We start from the raw sequence: 27,795 nt of genomic DNA on the forward strand, positions 1-27,795 counted from the left end.
GGATCATGGCTATATACGTCGCCGGCCATCTGGGCCAATCATCTGCACCAACAGTCCTAGTGAGGATCACACCTATAGTGCAACAACGGTCGCTCCTGACGAGGACGACTACATGCCGTCATCACCCGTATCATCCATTGATGATGAGTATGACTTCGGTCCTGATGACGACGTAGAGAGTGACTCTCCTAGTTACCATAGCGACTATGACTATGGAAGTGACATGGATGAGGTTGATGGGGAAACATCGACGCAACAACGGAAACGATTCCGAGACTGTAAAACAACGGAGGAGGAAGAACAGAAGAAGATAGTAGAAGGAGCAGACGCTCTCTTGAACTTGGCGGGAATTATGACCCACTCTCCCAGGCGGTCCCCTCGGGCTGTGTTGAGCAAGACAGACTTTAAAGCCAGATCGTCCTCCTCCTAATGGAGGATGACTTATTCAGGTTTTAGCACAGTCTTATTTCTTTTGATACCAGAAGAGATTTAACATTACATGGAGAATTCTATCATGGCTTGGGAAGGATGGACGGACGGACGAACACCCATGGGTGTCTTGATGTGAGAAGTCATGTGTATTTTGTGGGCAACAGTTGAGATTCTAAATCCCATGGGATGCAACCAAGAGCAGTATAAAAGACTCAAAGCAGTTACTCGGTGACTCGAAGAAGCTGAGTGACTGGATGGGGAATTGCTGAACATTTAAGGGGGGAGTTTTCTGTATTTACAGTGTTGCAAATGAGTCTTACCAATTGTTTTAAATGATTTTGTTTTCTTAAAGGTGCTCGAAATATGTTGGTTAAGGTGCATTAGCTAGGAGAGGTGCAATTTATTTGCTCTGGTTTATCCCAAGGTTTATGTTTTGTTTGGAGTTAGAGATTTTGTTGATAATTGAAAATGTTTTTGTTTTTGTGACTCTTTATAGTTGGAAAATATTTTATTTTCACAGCAATTTTCATCATGTTTCCATGCAAGTAGCATTAGTCAGTACTTTTTATGATGTTTCCAATCATGGCAGCAGAGATGGCGGAACTGAATTATAAAACCTATAAATTTACTCACGCTCAGGGGTACCCTGACTGAAGGTCATGACCTTTTCAAAATAACATATGCGAACTTGATGACCTTGCGGGATGTGGATACAAGCCACCCAGGATGCACTTGTACAGTTTTATACAACTTTGTAGATATTTGTTAAAGTGTTAATACTCCATTGTTCATTAACTCATTAGTAGATAGTCAATCTCATTAAAATCAGATCTTAGTTCTCCCTACCGCTAAGCAAAGATCTGAGGATATCCCGTCATGTCAGAATAACCTTTCTCAAACTTTGACTGACCAATGGAATGACTGACAAGAAGTCAACATTAGCCAATCAGAATGCAGCTTTCTCATACTTTACTGCACTAGTTTCAAACTGGCAACTACTCTTGGAAACATTTTGACAAAAGTGGATTAAAAATTTGAAAACAGAACAAAAGAATATTCTGGAATGGCTAATAGATGGTCCAGATTGTCTGTATTCAGTCATAACGCCAGCAACTGAATACCCCCATTTTAAATTTATCGAGGGTGCAAGATAAGAAAAAACATTCCGACTGTCACGTTCAGGATCTCGTAAGCGACATCCTGATTGGTTGGATGAAAGGTCATTCTGACGTGACGTAATTGGATGTACTCAGATCTTTGTTTAGCAGTAGCGAGAACTAAGATGTGATTATGATGAGGTTGGTAGATAGTTAAACCATCTCTCCTGTTGCTTGTTATTTAGTCTTGTAAAATGCACGGGAAAGCTGCTGGAGAGGGTGTGTATTGGTGCAAGGATGCTCAGTGTCATAGGGGGGTGGGGTTATTACATAGTATGTATACATAGTATATACACCAGATAGTACCAGTTGTGTAACATATTATCCTTATACCTTGTTGGTAATGGTCATAGCAACCTGGCTGACATTTGTTATTTCCTTATGGTATTGGTTTCGACACTGTAGGTGCTATAGATGGTACTGATGTTCCACTCAGTGCTGGGTGGAGGAAATACTGAAGTTGTGAATATACATGGTCAGGGCACCTTGGTGACTTAGACTGACCCTAAACGGGAATTGCTCTGCATCTCCATGGAAATATGGGCACTTGTATATGGTAGGGAGGAAAGCTGGGATTGCCACAACGAGTCATGTGTCTTTTAAGGATATGTTTTCTTAAAATTTCATTTAACAGTGCTACTAACATGCCTAATTCTAAACTTAGTATTTTGTATTTTAGATAGATTCAGAGATGGTTTTGGGGATACCAATGTGGTATTTTCAGTAAACTGAGAAGATACACATCGCCACCATAGCTGACATCACTGCATGCTCAAGCTAATATTTGCTGTATATCTGCATATATATTTTATGTTTGTTATGATTTTGTTTTATGCACTTGACCAACTTGCTTCCAGATAGCACGCATTGAATGCATCACATGTTTCAGCTGGTCATGTCAGTGTTGTCTTTGACAAAACTAGTTAGTAGAACAAGATCGGTCTACATTCAATAAATGTATTTTGTACTTGATAATTCGATCTAAAAATTTGACCCAACAAAGATTAATTAGAGATATGAATTTATCAGGCCAAACGTCTTTACATGGGGCAACAGGTTTCATTTGCATCTAATAATACTGTTCTTTTTTAATACATCCACTAAACAGCTTCTGCGGTATATATTTTAATGTGAACATATTTAGAATAGGGATGGCCCTTCTTGTCAAGGAGAGACCAGTTGACCCAGTGGCTCCAACTCGAAAAGCAGAGTTACCTCTCTTAGCTACCAGGATTAGCTTGTGGGTTTTCTCCCCATAATGACCCTATGTCTGTCAGTGTTGTGGTTGATATCTGCGCTCTGAAATCCTACACACAGCGATATGACTGAAATACTGTTGAAAGCGGTATTTCATCGAACTCATTCACTCCTTGTCAAAGACATTCACTGTCGAGTCCACCTCGGAACATGGAAGTCTGCAGCTGCTGTGATGTTTAATGTGCCAACAGCTAATTAATCGTGTGTCAAGTCGGTAATTATGCCTTAATCAACGAGATCTTCTTCCAGTGAACATTGTATGATGTCTGTCCCTTTATATCAAAGGCATCCATGTCTTCCATTTGTAGCATTGTAACCTGTCAACTTAATGGAATATGTAGCTCTTTAGGCAATTTACAGACACGATTCAATTCAGTTATACTTTATATGTATTTTCTTCATCTATTTTCCTATATGGACCTTTATAGTCTTAAAATTAGTCAAGGGATAGTTTTATTCAAATCTATGTTATAAGTTATGTGTTACATGTGTAAATTAAGGGAAACGTGTTTATGAAGTTTGACGATTATTTTACATTTGTTACACGGAAAAAGTAAGTTGATGAAAAATGAATGTATTTTAGATACATGATGCATGTTTTTAACGTTTTAGTGTCTTAGCTGTTTTATGGTTATTGGAATAGACTTGTTTTTGAGATTAACAATGTTAAGCTCAATTATTGTTTTCTCAGCATTGTTAGACCGTTGCTATGCGAGTATGGCATATTTGCATTCACAAAACCAAGTTACTCTCTTTGTGCAATAAGCTTACTTCTAGGAATCAATCTAATGCTTTGTAAAAGCACAAATTTGTTTGGCAAAGTCAAAAGATCGTGGAAAGACATTTCTGCGTCATGGCTCATAACAAATCTATGCAAAAAAATGACAGGGAACAAGAGATATTTTCCTGTCCTTAATATAATACTCTTAATGAAAATTAGTGTTTTCTCAGTAAGTTTACACAAGTGATTTCACATTAAGCTGCCTGTATGGTCAGGTTTAAGAAATTGTCTTTGTGTAGAGTAAGGGAGATAACTCTTCCCAGTTATGATGACCTTGCTTCCTGCTGACAACTTAGGATGTACTTGTTTGTGTAAATGACAAGAATTGACACCAGTTCTTGGACAAATTCAGGGTATTTGTCAATGCATAGATCTACAGTGTTTTGTCATCTAGAAATTTGTTTAAATTTGGAAAATTATTTTGTTTATTCAAAGATCTCATACCCATGTAGCTCAAATTGTTGACATTTCTATTGGTGTTTAGTGCAAGTGAGTGGAAACATGGAACGCTGTGTAATTTGTCTACTCTGTGGGGAATAGTTGGAGAAAACACTAGATGAAATACATGGAGTAGAGAGGTTTGAGACACATTATTGCCACTGTTACAGTCAGAGTGGGGAAACAAGCTCAACAGGTCTCCGTCGTTTTGTGCAATATTTCTCATCACCATATTAGAGTTATTGTTTACCGTTTATTATTCTCCGGTATTGAAATCACAACATCTGTTCTGCGTGCTCATTAACATCTGTTCATGAATTCTAGTGAGTGACTGCAGCTAACCTTGTTCAGTTTATTTCCCTACTCCGACATTGAATGATATTATATCACTGCCTCCGATGAGTACTATACAAAAAGTGTTCAGTGGAAGAGCTGTTTTGCGCTTTCTTTTCTAAGAATTTCTACAGCAACGGTTGTCTTAAACCAGTTCGACAAAAAACGGCTCGCTCCAGATATTACGCCAAAGTTTGACAAAATGAGGAGTGCAATAACTCGAAATCATGTCCATACTGCCTGTACATTTTAGTTTCCATGGTAACATGTTCATAAAACATGCCATTGAAACTTGCATAAGGCTTCCATTTTTCACATTTATTACTTAAATCATGACATTGTTGTAAACTCCAAATTTTGTTAAATCATTACAGGTTATTCCTAGCAATGACTTCATCTGCATTACCATTTAACCTGGTATACTACTCAACATGTGTTAGGGACCACACCTTAAGATGACTATGTTGATCCTTAGCAAATGTTGAACAGTATACATGTTAAACATAGATCAAGATCATGGATATTTCAGAAATGTACCATGTTGAGTTTATGAATATTTTGTGGCCAATGACAATGTTTTGAAATTTATGAATATTTCTTATTGTGATGATGGTATACCGATGACATCATTGCTAATCAAGTTCTCAGTAGCCAGTGCAATATGTCTGTCAGGCCAGTCAACTCGCTGTCTGTCTGTCCGTCAGCCAGCCGAGTTACTGGCAATGCCAGTATGTCGTGGCTATGTACATTTGTACATATTCTACACAGACCAAATAAAGGATCAGATTTTCAAACTATTATTCAGTTATGTTGTTAGTTTGTGAGTGCATGCTGTTTTATGCCACAGCTATACCAGTCTGGACCAAGCTGTGATCAATAGCACGAGAAGAAGCTCATTCTAATCAGATCGCTACTGATACACGAAGACCTGAGGACATGTCATGATTTGAAGTATACAAGTGATTTCCTTAACATGAAAGGAATGTTGATAGGTACAAAAACAATCAATATCTTGGTTATGTTGAACATTATACACATTTAGTGAAGAGAAGACTATCACAGTCTTGTGCAAATAATAATGTGATTCAGTCAGACATACAGATCAAAGTCAGCCATGACAGCACCAAACCAATACAAGAGAGTTTGATTTCACGGATAAGTTTATATATTTCTGTCACTTTGTCCATTCATGTCATTCCAGTCTCGTGGTAGCATCACAATACTACAATCAAGGACCTCAATCCAATGACATCATAATAAGATCACTGCCATAACATCACAAGCTCCTCACAGTGATAGCATGTTTGCAGAGCTCTCTATACTATCGCTGCGGCCAGTTAAAACTCCCCACTGTGATAGGTGGCTACAACCATGCGTAATGTTTGCAAACAAGTGATGACTGTCGCGACGCCAAATACTCTTACCCCAGCTAAATTATTTTATTTGTAAATTTTAATTTCTATTTCATTTCAACTATCATGGTATAACTGGTCTAGTAAAAATGAAAGGGGAAGTTGGGTTGATATATGGTCGTCTGCAATCTTGAACAAATCTGATCAAACAAACAAAAGTAAAATTCATCTGGGAAGTATGGTCAGTCGTAAATCTTTCAAAATGAACTATGATGACATAAACAAAAGTATAAACTTTGGGGGTCAGAGGGCAAATTTCAAGATCCTTGTAATGGCCGCTCCCACACTGTAATGAAGGTGTCACAAGCTGGGAAGGAGCTCGATAAGTTCATTGCAATGACATGACAATAAACTCATTGCAATGACATCACAAAAGTGAAACACAATGTGAAGGCTAAGTTAAAGGGCCTCCACCATTGTCGCTTAACAGGATGCTAATACAGTTTTGTTCAGGATGTGAGCTTCTATCATTGTGTCCCAAGCTGGAGGTGATGCTAAATCAGTCTGTTTTGTTCAAGTGTTGAACAAAGTCGCAAATAAGGTTGCAGCCTCCACCATTGTGTCACTTGCTTGAGGTGATGATAAATCTGTCTGTTTTGTTCAAGTGTTGAACAAAGTCGCAAATAAGGTTGCAGCCTCCACCATTGTGTCACTTGCTTGAGGTGATGATAAATCTGTCTGTTTTGTGCAAGTGTTGAACCATTGTGTCACTTGCTTGAGGTGAAGATCAATCTGTCTGTTTTGTGCAAGTGTTGAACCATTGTGTCACTTGCTTGAGGTGAAGATCAATCTGTCTGTTTTGTGTAAGTGTTGAACAATGTCACACAGGGTGCTGTACATGGTTGCTGGTGACAGCTCTGTTTCTCTTGCTGGACCAGGAGAGTGGCTTCAGCAGCATACATACAGTAGACAGTCCTCTGTGGGTAGAGCTGACACTGGCACAAGTGAAAACACAGGAGGCGGGGCACACCCACCATGCAGGGCCTCCATTAACACTGAAACACAAACAGAATCAGAATACAATTTCTCTTGACTATACATGGTCTCGAATACCTCCTGGTGGTTACAAGCTTTGAAAATACTTAAGAATTTAAAATAATACTACAACATTTTTGCGTTAATGGAGGTATAAATGTGAAAAACATTTTTGTGCATACTGCGTAAATCTTTATAGAACAAACTCATGACTGGCCCACACTCACCTAGCATGGCAAGGGAACACATTCACCACTGGCCCACACTCACCTAGCATGGCAAGGGAACACACTCATCACTGGCCCACACTAGCATGGCATGGCAAGGGAACACACTCATCACTGGCCCACACTCACCTAGCATGGCAAGGGAACACACTCATCACTGGCCCACACTAGCATGGCAAGGGAACACACTGACCACTGGCCCACACTAGCATGGCATGGCAAGGGAACACACTCATCACTGGCCCACACTAGCATGGCATGGCAAGGGAACACATTCATCACTGGCCCACACTAGCATGGCATGGCAAGGGAACACACTCATCACTGGCCCACACTAGCATGGCATGGCAAGGGAACACACTCATCACTGGCCCACACTAGCATGGCATGGCAAGGGAACACACTCATCACTGGCCCACACTAGCATGGCATGGCAAGGGAACACATTCATCACTGGCCCACACTAGCATGGCCTGGTAAGGGCACACATTCATCACTGGCCCACACTAGCATGGCCTGGCAAGGGAACACACTCATCACTGGCCCACACTAGCATGGCATGGTAAGGGAACACATTCATCACTGGCCCACACTAGCATGGCAAGGGAACACACTCATCACTGGCCCACACTAGCCTGGCATGGCAAGGGAACACACTCATCACTGGCCCACACTCACCTAGCAGGGCAAGGGAACACACTCATCACTGGCCCACACTAGCATGGCAAGGGAACACACTGACCACTGGCCCACACTAGCATGGCATAGCAAGGGTACACACTCATCACTGGCCCACACTAGCATGGCATGGCAAGGGAACACACTCATCACTGGCCCACACTAGCATGGCATGGCAAGGGAACACACTCATCACTGGCCCACACTAGCATGGCATGGTAAGGGCACACATTCATCACTGGCCCACACTAGCATGGCCTGGCAAGGGAACACACTCATCGCTGGCCCACACTAGCATGGCATGGTTAGGGAACACATTCATCACTGGCCCACACTAGCATGGCAAGGGAACACACTCATCACTGGCCAACACTAGCATGGCATGGTAAGGGAACACACTCACCACTGGCCCACACTAGCCTGGCATGGTAAGGGAACACACTCATCACTGGCCCACACTAGCATGGCATGGTAAGGGAACACATTCATCACTGGCCCACACTAGCATGGTAAGGGAACACACTCATCACTGGCCAACACTAGCATGGCATGGTAAGGGAACACACTCACCACTGGCCCACACTAGCCTGGCATGGTAAGGGAACACATTCATCACTGGCCCACACTAGCATGGCATGGCAAGGGAACACACTCATCACTGGCCCACACTAGCATGGCATGGTGAGGGAACACATTCATCACTGGCCCACACTAGCATGGCATGGTAAGGGAACACACTCATCACTGGCCCACACTAGCATGGCATGGCAAGGGAACACATTCATCACTGGCCCACACTAGCATGGAATGGCAAGGGAACACATTCATCACTGGCCCACACTAGCATCGCATGGCAAGGGAACACACTCATCACTGGCCCACACTAGCATGGCATGGCAAGGGAACACATTCATCACTGGCCCACACTAGCATGGCAAGGGAACACACTCATCACCGGCCCACACTAGCCTGGCATGGCAAGGGAACACACTCATCACTGGCCCACACTCAGCTAGCATGGCAAGGGAACACACTCATCACTGGCCCACACTAGCATGGCAAGGGAACACACTGACCACTGGCCCACACTAGCATGGCATGGCAAGGGAACACACTCATCACTGGCCCACACTAGCATGGCATGGCAAGGGAACACACTCATCACTGGTCCACACTAGCATGGCATGGCAAGGGAACACATTCATCACTGGCCCACACTAGCATGGCATGGTAAGGGAACACATTCATCACTGGCCCACACTAGCATGGCCTGGCAAGGGAACACACTCATCACTGGCCCACACTAGCATGGCATGGTAAGGGAACACATTCATCACTGGCCCACACTAGCATGGCAAGGGATCACACTCATCACTGGCCCACACTAGCATGGCATGGTAAGGGAACACACTCACCACTGGCCCACACTAGCCTGGCATGGTAAGGGAACACACTCATCACTGGCCCACACTAGCATAGCATGGTAAGGGAACACATTCATCACTGGCCCACACTAGCATGGCAAGGGAACACACTCATCACTGGCCCACACTAGCATGGCAAGGGAACACACTCATCACTGGCCCACACTAGCATGGCATGGCAAGGGAACACACTCATCACTGGCCCACACTAGCATGGCATGGTAAGGGAACACACTCATCACTGGCCCACACTAGCATGGCATGGTAAGGGAACACACTCATCACTGGCCCACACTAGCATGGCATGGTAAGGGAACACATTCATCACTGGCCCACACTAGCATGGCATGGCAAGGGAACACATTCATCACTGGCCCACACTAGCATGGCAAGGGCACACACTCATCACTGGCCCACACTAGCCTGGCATGGCAAGGGAACACACTCATCACTGGCCCACACTCAGCTAGCATGGCAAGGGAACACACTCATCACTGGCCCACACTAGCATGGCAAGGGAACACACTGACCACTGGCCCACACTAGCATGGCATGGCAAGGGAACACACTCATCACTGGCCCACACTAGCATGGCATGGCAAGGGAACACACTCATCACTGGTCCACACTAGCATGGCATGGCAAGGGAACACACTCATCACTGGCCCACACTAGCATGGCATGGTAAGGGAACACATTCATCACTGGCCCACACTAGCATGGCCTGGCAAGGGAACACACTCATCACTGGCCCAAACTAGCATGGCATGGTAAGGGAACACATTCATCACTGGCCCACACTAGCATGGCAAGGGATCACACTCATCACTGGCCCACACTAGCATGGCATGGTAAGGGAACACACTCACCACTGGCCCACACTAGCCTGGCATGGTAAGGGAACACATTCATCACTGGCCCACACTAGCATGGCATGGCAAGGGAACACACTCATCACTGGCCCACACTAGCATGGCATGGTAAGGGAACACATTCATCACTGGTCCACACTAGCATGGCATGGCAAGGGAACACACTCATCACTGGCCCACACTAGCATGGCATGGTGAGGGAACACATTCATCACTGGCCCACACTAGCATGGCTTTGTAAGGGAACACACTCATCACTGGCCCACACTAGCATGGCATGGCAAGGGAACACATTCATCACTGGCCCACACTAGCATGGCATGGCAAGGGAACACACTCATCACTGGCCCACACTAGCATGGCATGGCAAGGGAACACACTCATCACTGGCCCACACTAGCATGGCATGGTAAGGGAACACATTCATCACTGGCCCACACTAGCATGGCATGGCAAGGGAACACACTCATCACTGGCCCACACTAGCATGGCATGGCAAGGGAACACACTCATCACTGGCCCACACTAGCATGGCATGGCAAGGGAACACACTCATCACTGGCCCACACTAGCATGGCAAGGGAACACACTCATCACTGGCCCACACTAGCATGGCATGGTAAGGGAACACACTCATCACTGGCCCACACTAGCATGGCATGGTAAGGGAACACATTCATCACTGGCCCACACTAGCATGGCATGGCAAGGGAACACATTCATCCCTGGCCCACACTCACCTAGCATGGCAAGGGAACACACTCATCACTGGCCCACACTAGCATGGCAAGGGAACACACTGACCACTGGCCCACACTAGCATGGCATGGCAAGGGAATACACTCATCACTGGCCCACACTAGCATGGCATGGCAAGGGAACACACTCATCACTTGCCCACACTAGCATGGCAAGGCAAGGGAACACACTCATCACTGGCCCACACTAGCATGGCAAGGGAACACACTCATCACTGGCCCACACTAGCATGGCATGGCAAGGGAACACACTGACCACTGGTCCACACTAGCATGGCCTGGCAAGGGAACACACTCATCACTGGCCCACACTAGCATGGCATGGCAAGGGAACACACTCATCATTGGCCCACACTAGCATGGCATGGCAAGGGAACACACTCATCACTGGCCCATACTAGCATGGCATGGTAAGGGAACACATTCATCACTGGCCCACACTAGCCTGGCATGGTAAGGGAACACACTCATCACTGGCCCACACTAGCATGGCAAGGCAAGGGAACACACTCATCACTGGCCCACACTAGCATGGCAAGGGAACACACTCATCATTGGCCCACACTAGCATGGCATGGCAAGGGAACACACTCATCACTGGCCCATACTAGCATGGCCTGGCAAGGGAACACATTCATCACTGGCCCACACTAGCATGGCATGGTAAGGGAACACACTCATCACTGGCCCACACTAGCATGGCCTGGCAAGGGAACACATTCATCACTGGCCCACACTAGCATGGCCTGGTAAGGGAACACATTCATCACTGGCCCACACTAGCATGGCATGGCAAGGGAACACTCTCATCACTGGCCCACACTAGCCTGGCATGGTAAGGGAACACACTCATCATTGGCCCACACTAGCCTGGCATGGTAAGGGAACACACTCATCACTGGCCCACACTAGCATGGCCTGGCAAGGGAACACACTCATCACTGGCCCACACTAGCATGGCCTGGCAAGGGAACACACTCATCACTGGCCCACACTAGCATGGCAAGGCAACACACTCACACACTGTTCTCCTTGATCACTGAGACATTGTGATACATACATCAGTATCTTCAGGTGATATTGATTATTCATACCTGTTAGTTACTTATATATCCTGAATATTTATAACTACCGGTATTATGCAAGGCTTAATAATGGCATCTGTAGACTTTCAAGTCTGTGAGTCACTCCATTCAGCCTCTGATACCAGATGGTTCTTATGCCTTCGGAACAATAATTTACCTCCAAATTAATTCTGATTGTTGGGGTGTGAAACAGATAATTTAGTCCAACTGGAAGTAACGTCATGTTGAAGTATTGAGTTGTCACACAGTTGGGTAGCTGTTTGTTTTACCTGATGTCATTGTTGTGTAGTGTCCCAGGGTAACGGGGTAGAAGACTCTCCACATGGGCGCCACCTCCTGGCCGAGACACAGATCACTCAGCACTGTGGTGTATAGCCTCCACAGCCCAGCTACACTGTGCTGGAGGGCCGACATGCTCCTCTCCACACCCACTGCAGACAAATACATGGATGTCACACAGAACTACCCTATATTTCTTATATGAGATATCAACATTATGTACAGCCTCATTAAGGATGTTAGTAAAAGGTACACACTTTAAATTATTTACCCATATTCAATTAATGATGACTCCCAGAAATAGAATCCGACCACGGCAATTTCGGACAAGTCCATTTTATGAATAAAAATTTTATAAAATATTCTCACAATTATTTTTTTATCTATATCTTTTCTTCCAATACCGATTGTCATATCTCTCCCACTTTTGAGTGCGATCGTTCAGCCATTTTGAAGCGATTGTTTGACCATTGCATTTATCTACATCTGTGTGGCAACACACTAGACTCTTCCCTCTCAAAAATGATGTCCAAATTACGACTCATCAACTTGCGAGCACGTTTGAATCTCCAGAAATGATGTCATGATAGAACAATGTTTTATTGTGAAATAAACCATGCTTCATTCTTCATTGTTCTTTGCGATTTATTGCGTAGCTACCTTATATTACTGGGTATTGGCTAACCTTGGTTAAAAAAACAGTAGTTTTCAGCAGTTTCCCCAGTGCATGTAATAGTCTGACAGCCCGTCTGCCCATGGCTGGTAACTTTTCTTTTGGGCTGCATGGAATTTGCCTCCAACTGCCCAAGTTGTCTGGCAGACAATTTTAAGACTACTTACAATTCAGCTTAATTATAACTCCTTGTAGATTCTCAAGTGATTGTTTGAATTATTTCAACTGAATCAAGACTCGATTTGTCTCTTCTTTTTTTTTTGCGATTTTTCAAAATTTATAATATCTGAATGCAGGCAGGTAACTTTGAATATGGGCATGCAACACCTGCCTGACTGTCTTGTTGGGTATTAAAAATATTTCGCACTGTTTTTACCAAGTGGAAAGTGTCACCTGTGTCATTGTCTTAAGTCAACCCTGTCAAGGTGTATCACAGGCCCTTGTCTAGTAAAGCAGTGATCTATGTTAGTCAGGTGAGCCTGCTTAACATTGAAGAGATCTGTCTGCAGGCAATATGCTAAAGATGCCTATAATCAAAGGGAGATAACTTTGCATGAACTGAACACTTCCTCAAAATACACAGGCCGTCTGATACTAGGGGCACTAACATGTTTCTTTTATCTTACCTATTGTTGCCTTCGAAGAGAAGAAGTGGTTTTCTGAATTATTGAAGCAATAATCCATAGATATTTTTGTTTGATTATCTTGAAGCATTGATTTACTTCCATCTGGAACAAAGTACAGTTTTGATTAGGAGATAAACACACCAATAGGAGGAATTCCTGGGTAATCCACACCACACCCTGCAACACAATCTCAGATTCAGGCAGCCTGATGCATAGAGATCTATGAAGATAGGAGTGTCTAAGATAGATACATTTGCCCAATCAGCAGAGGATGCATGAGGCTAGGATGTATCTAATAACTAATTTTATAGCTCTACGGGTGTGAATCCGAGTTGTGCATACATGGATCCTGGGTGGGGGTGGGGGTGGGGGTGGGGGTGGGGGTGGGGATGCATGTTGGGTGGGGTGGGTGGAGGAAGGGGTGCTCAGGGCGGTCTGGACAATCCCCTCCTTTAAAAACCAAATGTAGTATGTTGTAGGCAGTAAAATTGACTGAGAGAGGATTCTGATATTTTGGACCCCTTTCAAAAATGCTGCATTCATCCATGTTGTGACAGGTCTGATGCTGCTCCACCCCTCTGACACAGGCAGTTGGTCAGTAGTGATAAGGACACTGTATCCTGTATCCCTGGGCCAAGCCCAGCAAGGCCCAAGCATCGATCCTGTCCCAGGCTTGGAAGTAGTGTTGAAAGCGACCAGCTAGTTCCAACTCTCCCAAGGATACAGATCCAGACAGGGACAGGGACTGTGTGCCTGTGCCACCATGGTGTCCTGTTATGACGGAAGGAACAACTACGGCAGTGCCAACGTCCAAGGCAGTCACAGAGCCCCCAGATGCATCAGATGTCATGTTGATAAGAGAGCAACTTGGCAAGCAAAGCAGTGTGGCAACACATCTGCTGAGCACGAGCCTAGGTTGACAAGAGGTAGAAACCTGGTGGCTTATATGTGCAGGCTACATGGCACCACGTGACAGCATGGTAGTTTTAATTCACTGAGGAGAATCTTCCCGAGGCAAACTGACTTTAAAAGTCCTGTTTCCACCCTTGCCAAAGTAGGCTAGAATTTCTGGCCTTGATCCTAGCACCACCAGTGGCTATTACGAATTATGTACCTTCTATGTCCCCCCTACTGACCAATCAGATCTCACCGCTCATGTCACTTGCATTTGCTTCAAACAAAATAGCGACGCCCACTGACATACACATGTTCTGCAAATTCCTAGTTCGGCAAGGGTGGAAACTGAACGATTAAAGTTAGTAAACTCCCTTGCCTCAGGAAGATGCTGTGGAGTATGTCAAAGGGACTGGTCATTGACGGAGTGAGTTGAGATACTTACTGGTACTGGAAGCTTGTTGGAGTAATCAACAATATGGACTTCACTCAAAATGGATTGATGACAATAAACACTATAATTATACGTCAAAACATTAACAAAGATTTGTGTATGAATCAATACACTTTTTATTTCATAGGCATGAAGATACAGTTGGTTTGAATGTGTCATGTTACCTGTCAGGACTGCAGTCCCTGTGTACGCCTGAACCTGCCACTCCACCATGGCGCCTCGCGGCAGTCGCGGGACCACTGCAATCCCCAGCATCGGTTCATGATCACACATCTCCTCCCCATACGCCCGCTCCTGGAATAAACATGACAGACCTCCTGTGACATCTGCCAATGTCTTCTCTGCTGACTAAACCTTGTAGTAAGATTTAAACGATTCGATGTCAAGTCTCCCTCTTAAAGTAAGACCTGGCATTGCTGCCTACCAGATACTTTACATTAACACAAGGCCTTTTCATATGAACCATAGTATCAACCTCACATGTCCTTGGTTCATGGGGAGACCAGTTTACACGACATACAGCTTTTCCACTGGATGAGAACCTGGCCACAAGACTGAGAAACTGATGTTCATACGAACAACACATTTTGATATTCATATGTTTTTCAAGAGACTGTATTCTTGAATGAGGTAAATACTGACATTCCAAGGGAAACTAGCATGAATTAAATACAGAAACATTGTTTCTGTTGATTAAGACACTTGCATTACATTGAAAGAGTGTTTGACAGAATACCCATCCTGTCGAACAAAACAAAGAAATGCACACCCAATCTATCGACTCTATGCCTGCAAAGACTGCCAGTGACTGTTGACAACATTCTACAGAGGCAAATTTACTTGAGTGTCTATCCGACACATCCTTATAATCACTTTTGAATGATCGGCCAATTGACTAGCACTTATAATCACAACAGGTTCACTGGCGGTTTCGGAAATCTCCCCTGTCACACATATTGTGTTGGCCATTTTGACGACTGATACTTTAAGTTAATGTATTACAGCACATTGTCACTGACTACTGAGGTGGTTCTCCCCTTCCTGCAGTCACAGACTACTGAGGTAGTCCCCAACAGACATAGGAAGTCCACCCTCTCCCTTCCTGCTGTCACAGACTACTGAGGTAGTTCTCAACAGACATAGGAAGTCCCCCCTCTCCCCTTCCTGCAGTCACAGACTACTGAGGTAGTCCTCAACAGACATAGGAAGTCCCCCCTCTCCCCTTCCTGCAGTCACAGACTACTGAGGTAGTCCCCAACAGACATAGGAAGTCCACCCTCTCCCTTCCTGCTGTCACAGACTACTGAGGTAGTCCTCAACAGACATAGGAAGTCCCCCCTCTCCCTTCCTGCAGTCACAGACTACTGAGATAGTCCTCAACAGACATAGGAAGTCCCCCCTCTCTCTTCCTGCTGTCACAGACTACTGAGATAGTTCTCAACAGACACAGGAAGTCCATCCTCTCCCTTCCTGCTGTCACAGACTACAGAGGTAGCCCCCAACAGACACAGGAAGTCCATCCTCTCCCTTCCTGCTGTCACAGACTACTGAGGTAGTTCTCCCCTTCCAGCAGTCACAGACTACTGAGGTAGTCCCCAACAGACATAGGAAGTCCCCCCTCTCCCTTCCTGCTGTCACAGACTACTGAGGTAGTTCTCCCCTTCCTGCAGTCACAGACTACTGAGGTAGTCCCCAACAGACATAGGAAGTCCCCCCTCTCCCTTCCTGCAGTCACAGACTACTGAGGTAGTCCTCTACAGACATAGGAAGTCCCCCCTCTCCCTTCCTGCTGTCACAGACTACTGAGGTAGTCCCCAACAGACACAGGAAGTCCCCCCTCTCCCTTCCTGCTGTCACAGACTACTGAGGTAGTCCTCAACAGACATAGGAAGTCCCCCCTCTCCCTTCCTGCTGTCACAGACTACTGAGGTAGTCCCCAACAGACAAAGGAAGTCCACCCTCTCCCTGCCCGCTGTCACAGACTACTGAGGTAGCCCCCAACATACACAGGAAGTCCATCCTCTCCCTTCCTGCTGTCACAGACTACAGAGGTAGCCCCCAACAGACACAGGAAGTCCACCCTTTCTCCCAGCTGTGTTACCTGTGTATTACTGACCGCCAGTCTCCACTCCCTCCCTGCGGCAGGTATGAATTCAGCTGATGTGACATAGCAGATGACATTGGTTACATTGGACAGACTGCACCCAGGATGCATTGCTGCGAGAACTCTCCTGACGTGGCGGAGAGAAAGTCGACACTCCGGCACTATTCCACCAGCGATGATGGTCAAGGAGGCTGGACACAGGGCTATCTGACCAGCCACAGCCATTCTGTTATATACCTGCAAAACAAACATTGTCCACACTCATTCACACACTCCAAATATCCAGGACAGGCGTGGGTTCGAATTCCGGTTCAGCCTGATTATGTTTCTAGATTTGTCAGCCCCATACCCTTGATGGGTTTCACCAAAGTGGTAAACATCTGAGACCTGCATCACTTCGGACTTTACTTTCACATTAAGTTGACACGTGATATGACTGGAATAATGTTAAAAGTGCCGTTAAGCCCAACTCACTCACTTCCTTTAGGACTGAAAAGCATGAAGTGAGGGGTCACTGAATGTTGTATAAGTATGTCTGTTGTAATGACAGGAGAATGTAGAGGAGACCAGGTTACTGGTTGTAATGACAAGAGATGGTAAATGGGATCTGTTCTTGTGAGCAATGAGTAGGGAATTTGGGGATGAGTCAATCTCATTAAAATCAGACCTTAGTTCTCGCTACTGCTAAACAAAGATCTGAAGACATCCCATTAGGGGTCACGTCAGAACCACCTAACATCTGACCAACCAGTGCATCGCTTACCAGATTATGAAAGTGACAGTCGGAATGTGATTTCTAATCATGCAATCTCGAAAACTTTAACATGGGGTATTCCGAACGATAGTTACGGGTTTAACGACTGAATCCTTACAATCTTGACCATCTATTAGCCATTCCAGAATGTTTTTTTGTTCAGGTTTCAAATTTGTAATCGAGAATTTGTCAAAATATGTTTCGAAGCGTAGTCGCCAATTTGAAATTTGTGCCGTAAAGCACGAGAAAGCTGCCTTCTCATTGGTCATTCCATTGGTCATTCAAAGTTTGCGCAAGGTCGGTCTGAAGCGTCCCGTAATGGGATGTCCTCAGATCTTTGTTTAGCGGTAGCGAGAACTTAGATATGATTTTAATGAGATTGAGGATGAGTTTCCCTCCGTGAGCTGTCACTCACATGAACTGCCTGGCTGTATGGGCCGATGTTGGCCGACGCCCAGTGTGATATGCTCTGAACATGCATGGTGTCCTTGACGTCATCACCTCCATCAGCAACATATCCGTGACAGTCAAGAATCAAGGCAGCATTCACTGGATTAGCTGTCTCAACACACACCCTTGGGAAGATAAACTGACAGTTAGGCATCTGAACACACCCCTTGGGAAGATAAACTGACAGTTAGGCATCTGAACACACACCCTTGGGAAGATAAACTGACAGTTAGGCATGTGAACACACACCCGTGGGAAGATAAACTGACAGTTAGGCATCTGAACACACACCCTTGGGAAGATAAACTGACAGTTAGGCATGTGAACACACACCCTTGGGAAGATAAACTGACAGTTAGGCATCTGAACACACCCCCCTGGGAAGATAAACTGACAGTTAGGCATCTGAACACACACCCGTGGGAAGATAAACTGACAGTTAGGCATCTGAACACACACCCTTGGGAAGATAAACTGACAGTTAGGCATCTCAACACACACCCCTGGGAAGATAAACTGACAGTTAGGCATCTCAACACACACCCTTGGGAAGATAAACTGACATAAAACATAAAGGTAATGAGTGAGGTGTAAGGGTCAGTCAGACACAAGCTTGCATTTGTTTTACATGCACTTGGTACATTCAGACATAAACATCACCTTGCACTTTTCAATAATAGATTGCAGTGGCGCATGTTCTATAAAGCTAAATCGAGCCCTGCCTGGATAAGATATAATGTGAGTTAGGCATCTGAACACAAACCCCGGTGAAGATGAACTGAGAGTAGCATCTGAAGCTGGGGAATAGAATATTCAAGTATGGTATAGGCTACTAAATAATCTAATACCCGATTTGGTGAATGACAAATATAATGTTTCTGTCATCCTATGTTATTGTGCCACACTAAACAATGATCTTCATTGCATAAAACAACATTTCGAAGGCACTGACCTGACTGGGGGGTTGATGGTGAAATATGTTTTGTAGACAGAGTTGACTCGTGCAAAGTCGGCCATGTTGTGGACATACAGACAGACAGACACCAGGTCAGCCATCTTCTTTCCAAGTTTCTCAACAGTCCCTGGATTTTAGAAATAGTCATTAAACACACATTTGGCTGCAAATTGTTTGGCTCAAATCCCGAAAGTCATCCTTGTCAGGTAAAAGTGATCTTTTCGAGCATATATTTAATTTCTTTAACCCTGAGCCTACCCCACCACCCCTCAGTAGAGAAATGAGCTCACCCTTTAGCTTGTCCATGATTGTCCGAGTGATGTCCTCTATACACTCTCCGTCAGTAGCCACAGCAACAAGACCAGTGACATAAAACCACTTCTGGCATACATACGTCTGAACCTGAATACTGTCTGAAATACAAACAGAAGACATGAATGATGGCCGTTGAGAGCTGCCATGTGTGTCATGGCGTATCAGACATAAACATCCATAAACCTACCTCCGACTCAGGAACTGACATATATATCTTCATATCATTTCAAAAACAATTTCCGGCAGTGTGCGAAATAAGTGTCTGCCCAACACCCTGTATCTACTTTACTTCCTGGCCAAGTAGCCCAGCTTAATTTTCTATCTAGTAACCAATAATATAGGAACATTGCTCCTCAATTGCAAAAAGAAAATGTTCACTTTAAAGATAAGACCGATACAAAAAAAACCCCAATATTGATCGTTATTCAGCTGACACAAAGAAGAAGGTTGACTTTTCTCAAGCATTATCTGAAGCGTCATATTGGCATCTTGTGATTCCATGGCTATCGCTCTGTTGATACTGACTCAAAGTGAACTTCCAACATTGTTGAGTGGGTTAGGTTTAAGGCCACATTAAACAATACACCAGTTATATCGCGGCATGCCAGTTTAATGTGGAAGGATATCCCGAAGTGATGCAGGTCTCAGACGCTTATCACTTTGGTGAAACCCAAGTGGCATAGAAACATAATCGGGGCGAACCAGGACTCGAACCAACAATCATAATGTTTCTGGCAAGGGACACAACTCTGCACAGCGCATTGCGGCGCCTTAGATGACTTGGCCATCAGTGCCCCTCTAACATTGTTGAAATTTGAAATAATTATTTGTCCTCGTACTTGATGAGGGGGGAAGGGGGAGAAATGGCTTCTCATTTAGCTGTTAAAAAAATATCTAGCTAGCCCGTCTGTCTAGTGCTTTTGAAAGCTATTTCACACACTGCATTCCAGTAGGAATATGAATGCATATGTACAGGTACCTGGGTATGATAGAATACTTTACAGAGGTGTGCCACATTCATTGGTTGTAGAATTTGCTGATTGAACTACCTCAATAACAACCATCAAGGGGAGGTAACTGCATTGCTCTACAACGGCTGATGGCAATTCAGTAGATCATCGTTTTAATTACTTTATATCTGCTCTTATGTATCTCAGCACCTGAGATGGTATCATATGTTCCACTGAGTGTGTGTTCCATCAGCAATTTTTCAGCTGTATAACAATGCTATTTCACTGAATTCAATATGGCAGATCTTATCTCTTCTTGCAGCGGATGTTTACCAACATGACAAGTCCACAGACATTTCAAATTACAGTAAACTATGTTTATAACAAAATCAAAGGGACCACTAATATTAGTTTGTAATACCTGTAGTTCGTTATAAGCATATATACTAAAAATGGCAGAAACTAAAAAATAAGTTTGTTATATCGGCCAGTTCATTATAAGCGTGTTTATTATAAACATAGTTTACTGTACCTACCATGAATATTATCTGTTGATTGTTTGCTTGTTTGGGATGGACTGGGGGGTGTTTCAGAAAACTCTTTTCTCTCCTCCTCTGTGAAGAGTTCCGACAGTAGGTCACAACCACGGGTCATTGGCAGGGACTGAAGATATTCCCGTTCTGATCTTCCCTAGGAAAATAAACCTGGTGTATTAAGGAAGAAACCCGTGAAGAAACACACAGGGAAAATACCAGCAAAGTACCTTCATTACTTTCGACAGAATCTACTAAAAATTACTGGAGATACTAGGCTAAAAAGATAATAGTCTTCGTTCTCAGGCACCGCCCGCATCATCATAAAGTCTGTGGCACGTTTCATTTATATTTCCATTAAAAAAAGAAGAAGAAAAAATCCTAGTACTTGAAAACAATGTGATCCAATACTGCACGCAGTTACTTCCCTTTACATGTGCACTGCTTTACTGTGCATCTCTTGTTATGGTCATGGTGGCATAGGAGTTTGTATGCTTCTTTATAGGCCCTTTCACAGGTACCCAACTGTCTATCTGGTTACATACTAGTTTGAACAAGTCAAAAAACAAAATCACTGGCCAGCACCATATTTTCAAAAGTCATTGCCTTTGAACCAGTTCTTTTATTTGTGTACGCCCTAGTCTAAACAATCCAATCTGGATAACTAGCTTGGTGACTTTGATGAAGCAGGGGATGGTGCTGACCGACAAAGGGTAACTACTGGGACGAATCTGGGATTCATAGCAGATCCTGCCAGCTAAAGGGAGGTAACTCTGCACACAAATTGCAGCTTTCAGATCACTGGGCTTCTGTGGCTACAGTTATAACAAATACTCTTTTGTATTTGGCAACTTAAGGTAGACTTGGAGCACACAACATTTCAAGTGTGGTATGTAGGATATGTCAAGTCCTGTTTTTCTAAGATGGTTTCTTACTATGTGGGGTTTGTCTTCAAGATGGAGTTTCTTGAGATTGAGGTAGGCAACTGGTGCAAATGCATCTTCAGAATGATTGACAGTTTCAGTCTCATCTCTGAAATACAGATAAGACTCGGATACAGAATAAAGTATACCCTCCATCTCTATTGCCTCACACACTTGTATACTGAACTGACAGTGCTTCTGATTGGTTGTTGGTGCGATTACTCATCCAATCAAATGTTCAGTGCTGACCCTAGCAAGTGTAGGCATAACAGTTGGATTTTCAATCAAACATAGGAAAAAAATGATGTGAAAAGATCTTAGTTAGTTTTGAAATCAACGTATTGGGAACATTGTGTCTTGAAATGGCTGAAAATACTTTTTTATTTGATAACAGTAATGTTTTATCACATGTGCAGTCAACATGAAGTATATTCTGAACAATTATATTTTAAAATTGGAATTTTATAGAGAAAACAGAAACACAGATTCAAAAGTTAGAAAACACTCTGACATGAATAATTTCTTTCTTAAGAAACATATCAATTATATACAGTAAAGATCACCAGAGAATAAGAAACCCACTTCAGGTTCATCCCTCAGTGAGACAATGATTGAATGTACTCACACAACTAGCTTCTTCTTGAACAAGGGGCAGTCTAGAGTGAAGGTCTCGAACTCGCCTCCCTCTCCGCAGATGTGGAGGCCATAGTCACTTTCCTGGATAGCAATACATAGCGCAGATAAATAGACATCACTTTCCTGCATAACAAGACATGGCAGATAGACATCACTTTCCTGGATAACAAGACATGGCAGTTAGATAGAAGTCACTTTCCTGGATAACAAGACATGGCAGATAGACAGACATCACTTTCCTGGATAACAAGACATGGCAGATAGATAGACATCACTTTCCTGGATAACAAGACATGGCAGTTAGATAGAAGTCACTTTCCTGGATAACAAGACATGGCAGATAGACATCACTTTCCTGGATAACAGGACATGGCAGATAGATAGACACCACTTTCCTGCATAACAAGACACAGCACAGATAGATAGAAGTCACTTTCCTGGATAACAAGAAATAGCACAGATAGATAGACATCACTTTCCTGGATAACAAAACATGGCAGATAGACATCACTTTCCTGCATAACAAGATATGGCAGATAGAAAGAAGTTATTTTGTTATAACATGAAGTTTTACCAATGCAATACCATATTCATTTTAATCATTGTCAGAGTGGTTGACGGAGCCACCTGGCACCACACCAGAATGTTTTATAAACAAGGAAGTGGCAGCTTAAAACAGGTGTTCCTGTTGTTGCCTTACCATCTTCAGCATGTGTGGATAAATGTCAGCTAGAGACTTTCCCAAGTGCTTCTTCGGATCAAGACCTGTAACAATACATTGTTATCTTCACACTCATAACTGCCTGTATCTCCGTGCACATGATAATTTCATTACATTGAGTGAGTGAGGTTTTACACTGCTTTGAACAGTATTCCATTGATATCATCATTTATTTGTGTCAGCTTGATGTGGAAGGAAAACCTGAAGTGATGCAGGTTTCAGACGTCTACCACTTTGATGAAACTAACGAGCATGGGTGAATTAGACAGCTGGGACACCTGTTGCCCCTCATTACATTGTAACAAACACCAGCAGGGCCCACTTGCACAAAGCGATCTTAGCGCTAAGATGATTGTAACTCCCATACTTTAACATAGGCTTACAATAGTTGTAGTGCTAAGATCGCTTTGTGCAAGCGGGCTCTGGTCTCTGACAATGACACGAAACAAAGCATCAACAAAATATATTGAGAGATACCTAAGGATAGCCCTAAATTGACCTTGAACCATACTTGTGTGATCACAAGATCTGTCTTCCTTTGATTTGTGTGTTTGTTTGTTTGTGTGTTTGTTTGTTTGTTGTTTAACATCACACACAGCAATATTCCAGCTACAAGATGGCAGTTTGTAAATAATCAAGTCTGGAGCAGACAATCCAGTGATTGACATCATGAATATCGATCTACGAAATTCGGATACGATGCCATGCATCAACCAAGTCAGCAAGACTGACCACCTGATCCTGTTAGTCGCCTCTAACGACAAGCATTGTCACCTCTTATGACAACCCGGATCATCACAGATCCATCAGAGCAAGTAACTGGGGCTATTTCATCGGCACTAGTAGCTGAGGCTACTTAACCAGCGCAAGTAACTGGGGCTATTTCATCGGTGCTAGTAACTTGGGTTAAATCATCAGCTCTAGTAACTGGGGCTATTTCATTGGTGCTAGTAACTTGGGTTACTTCATCAGCGCTAGTAGCTGGGACACTACAGTCTTACTATCAACCACAGCCAGCGAGTCTAATCACCCAATCCTGTTTGTCACCTTTTACAACAAGCATAGTCTCCCTTAACGGCAAGCATGGGTTGCTGAAGACTATTCTACCCCGGTGTCTACCTTTGACAAATCATGACAACACAGGACAAAGCAGCAACACCTCTACTCACCTAGTGCCGCCACTTTGATGATGATAGATTCCACATGACAATCAATCATTTCCTTCATCAACTCTTGTTGATTCCGTCTCCATAGAAACCCCAGTGATGTCAGACCCAGTCTCTGACAGCTGTAAGTACATATGCTTTATACTTTCTTTGTAAACACAATTAGTACAAACATTAGTACTTCAAGTGGTTAACATAGAAAGCAAATTTTGGGGGACACAGAGAAAAGGTTTCTCCTTATAAATGCCTTGACTTACACATTCTCCACTCTCACTCTCTGGTAGTCAGACAAAATGGCGCCCACAGACACACCCTCAATACAAGTCTCCGTCTGAAGCAAGAAAAAATTATGCATTTCAATTTGTAAATATTAACCATTGCAGTCTATCTGGAGAATATATTGTGTGAAACCATCGCAAACATATCTGTGATGCATTTATTCTTAGTTTGCTTTCATGTTTTGATATGCAAGTCAGCAATACCCTAGCCATACCCCACTGACCTGTAAATAATGGAGTCTGGGCCAGGAAAACCTCATCGATCACTCAATCCCCATTTTAGTCAGATCTAAAAGCAGGACCTCTCAATCCCCATTTTAGTCAGATCTAAAAGCATGACCATTCAATCCCCATTTTAGTCAGATCTAAAAGCAGGGCCACTCAATCCCCATTTTAGTCAGATCTAAAAGCAGGGCCACTCAATCCCCATTTCAGTCAGATCTACAAGCAGGACCATTTAATCCCAAATTTAGTCAGATCTACAAGCATGACCATTTAATCCTCATTTTAGTCAGATATAAAAGCAGGACCATTTAATCCCCATTTTAGTCAGATCTAAAAGCATGACCACTCAATCCCCAATCAGTCAAATTGGTTTTAGAACACATACACACTACAAATGTGTACCTTCACTGTTTTAAGCAGCTCGTAGAGGTCTTCCACCTCATCATCAGTTGTAGGGGAGTAGTATTTCCCGATCTGCTTGGAGGAGCCCTCTATGACCCTCCTGTAGAGCGGGAGGGTCATGGCCTCGGCGTACATCTCCACCGCATGGTGGCCCACAGTCTGGTACATGTAACTGTCCAGCTCATCTACACACAGCACCCACATCATCACATCATTCACAGAAAGAACACGATCGATTACGTCATTGTACCACACGGTTACTTGAAACCGATTTGGATACAAATCAGAAAATATAATGAAGTGAGGCGGAATATTCAGACGGAAAAAAGGAGGGTTCATAATATTACAATTAATTTATTCAGGCCTAATTGAAAGAGTAGGAATTTGCATTTGATACCAAAACTTTCATATCACAAATTGTTCAAGTCTTTCCTTATTTCACATCTCATGTATTCAACAGTATCCCCCTTTTTGCAATGATACATTCATTCTCTTTGCTCGATGTCTGTAGTGGCAAGCAACCATAATATGATTTGGGTCAATTAATATTTATCTTCTTTTTTTCTTATGACATTTTTATTTTCTGCATGCAACATATTATATTTTTCTCAGCTGCAAGAATATCGTTTGTTTATCACTTAGGAATTGTGGAAATTAAATGATGCTCCTTGTCTATACTGAATCTGTCTACCTCTGTCCTTGGGTTGCAGGTTGGCAAGTGCTACGATGTCATGTCCTTCCGACACACACTGCATCATGTTGTAACAGCTGTCCTTCCCTCCACTACAAACACACACACACAAATAGAGCTGGGTGGCACTGTGCAACTGAACTGCTTGGTATTGGCAACATGGTAGATGGAAGTCAAAATTCAGTAAAATAATAATACACAAACATACAAGTAAAAGTAGAATATGTTTCTACACAAAGATATACATGTAAAATAACACAGACTGCCAGGCACCTGTACGCGAGACAGCTACGCACCGATTTGTAGAAATTAAACATTTTTCAGCTGATTAGCAACTATGTGCATTTGTAAGCCTGAAAAATGACATACATGTCGTAATTCTATGATGAATAAGCTTTTAGAGAATACTAAAATGATGTTTCTGATAAATTCGCTGTCAAGGACTGGCTTAATCTGCTCTAATTTTGCAGCATTTCTCAAAATTTGATCGTTTCATTTTTTCGATAACTGGTATAACAATCAATAACTAAACTTAATTTTGTATTATTCTTTTAATAAATAACACTTGTAAACATGTTTTTATCAAATCTGTTATCCGTGGACAGGCCCATCTCAGGCAGTCACTTGTACACGTAGTGGGGACCTGTCTTGCGTACATGTTACGTCCTCTAATGACGAAGAATCATTGTGTTTATCTGTATGTGTGTTATAGTCATATTTCACAATAGGTGGGGATGAATCACAGGTATTTCATACAGTTAAAAACATATTCTGTTTGTGGCCCTTCTAATCTTTGTCAGCTCTGTTCCTCCCTCATGACCATGGTGCCAGTGGAGATTCTTGTTATATTTTAAAAACTAAAACCACACAAACAAATTTTAATATTTCACCAATAAAGTAACTGATTCTCCAACAAATTATTTTTAAACATGTTGTATTTCTTCTTGGTGCCCAACTGGCTCTTTGCAGTATTATTAATTAACTGTTTTAGTGATGAACAGTAAGGGTGCAGGCTAAAACGGCACCTCAGCATAACGTCACCGATTTCTCTGGTGAAAACGGCACCGCATTTGGCAAAAAACGGCTACTATGTTTCAGGCGAAAACGGCACCTCTATTCTTAATAACGATAACAATGATTTTTGTAGTAATAAAAATGGTTTATTTACATGGTATGTGATGTATTTACATGGTATTTCCTGTTTTCACAGATAAGTACATATGTTCATATATACAGTTCTTCAGTTTTGTCGGCATGTCCATCGTCATCTTCATCATGTTCACAATATTGGCCCATGTACAATCGAACATTGTGAGAGTACTTGGCTCAGGGAGAGGTCTCCACCTTTGTATCGTCGACACATACATCGCAGGATACAGCATGTTACGTTGTCACAATAAGTTGAGATGCGTATTAGCTAAGTTGGATTATAGTTGGAGTAGAGGCTAATTTCTAATGTAAACTTGTTTTAACATCTCACAATTATTGGTGTTTGCAAGTTACAATGTAAGTTTAATATCATTTATTTGACCAAGGTAAAATAATAAATAAGGTGCCGTTTTCGCAAGGCAATAGTAGCTGTTTTCGTTTGAGTCGAGGTGCCGTTTACGCCAATCGGTTCCGTTTTCGCCCGGTGACGTTTTCCTGAGGTGCCGTTTTCGCTATAACCCAACAGTAATTAACTCGTTTATCGATTGTGCTGCAATGTCGGCAAGTATTTAGATCTACAGCTTTATATTATATCATTATATGTACAATAAATTTAAATAGTTAGACTGCATACAAAACTATTTAAAGGTGAAAGAGTGTAACATGTGTTCTGACCTGATCAGCGCCACGACTTTCATTGTGAGTGGGTTCCTCTGATCGCAAAGTCATCAACTCTCAAATCAAAACACTGCCATGTGTGTTTGTACCGGAAGGAAATAATTTTCGTA

The 27,795-nt window shown here is 43.1% G+C and overlaps 2 protein-coding genes across 6 annotated transcripts in view; one reads left to right on the plus strand and one right to left on the minus strand.

Moving 5' to 3' along the window:
* LOC124131878 (forkhead box protein N3-like) overlaps positions 1-5,195 on the plus strand; it is a 53,089-nt gene extending 47,894 nt beyond the window's left edge. For all 3 annotated transcript variants that reach the window (XM_046495388.2, XM_046495387.2, XM_046495386.2), the window contains exon 8: positions 1-5,195. In XM_046495388.2, coding sequence (XP_046351344.1) covers positions 1-430 — 430 coding nt within the window. In that variant the 3' untranslated portion in view covers positions 431-5,195.
* On the minus strand, positions 4,720-27,771 carry LOC124131877 (diphthine--ammonia ligase-like). 3 transcript variants are annotated; one of them, XM_048403557.1, is made up of 17 exons: positions 27,683-27,771; positions 25,859-25,950; positions 25,168-25,352; positions 24,520-24,593; positions 24,266-24,384; positions 23,076-23,140; positions 22,365-22,456; positions 21,752-21,848; positions 20,820-20,973; positions 19,309-19,431; positions 19,016-19,145; positions 18,029-18,188; positions 16,857-17,096; positions 14,920-15,049; positions 13,408-13,509; positions 12,099-12,260; positions 4,720-6,805 (listed from the first exon to the last, which is right to left on the minus strand). In XM_048403557.1, exons 1-17 carry the CDS (start codon positions 27,703-27,705, stop codon positions 6,699-6,701), a joined length of 2,055 nt encoding a protein of 684 aa, XP_048259514.1. In that variant the 5' UTR covers positions 27,706-27,771; the 3' UTR covers positions 4,720-6,698. The 3 variants fall into 3 exon arrangements, with proteins under 3 accessions (XP_048259514.1, XP_048259513.1, XP_048259515.1); XM_048403556.1 differs by having other exon boundaries at positions 25,168-25,950; positions 27,683-27,716; XM_048403558.1 differs by lacking the exon at positions 13,408-13,509 and having other exon boundaries at positions 25,168-25,950; positions 27,683-27,719.
* Positions 27,772-27,795: the final 24 nt, after the last annotated feature.

Source organism: Haliotis rufescens, unplaced genomic scaffold (genome assembly GCF_023055435.1).
Source record: "Haliotis rufescens isolate VD_foot unplaced genomic scaffold, xgHalRufe1.0.p SCAF_3, whole genome shotgun sequence".
Classification (NCBI taxonomy): Eukaryota; Metazoa; Mollusca; class Gastropoda; order Lepetellida; family Haliotidae; genus Haliotis; species Haliotis rufescens.

What these genes read in the sequence shown, in the direction of transcription:
- LOC124131877 (XM_048403556.1), bottom strand. Translation starts at nt 25,506, where the DNA reads ATGAACCCTCCTTTTTTCCGTCTGAATATTCCGCCTCACTTCATTATA. An exon ending in AGAGTGAGAGTGGAGAATGT is followed by an intron (nt 24,385 to 24,519) that starts GTAAGTCAAGGC and finishes ATGTACTTACAG; the next exon opens with CTGTCAGAGACTGGGTCTGA. An exon ending in AGGGACTGCAGTCCTGACAG is followed by an intron (nt 13,510 to 14,919) that starts GTAACATGACAC and finishes ACTTTGTTCCAG; the next exon opens with ATGGAAGTAAATCAATGCTT.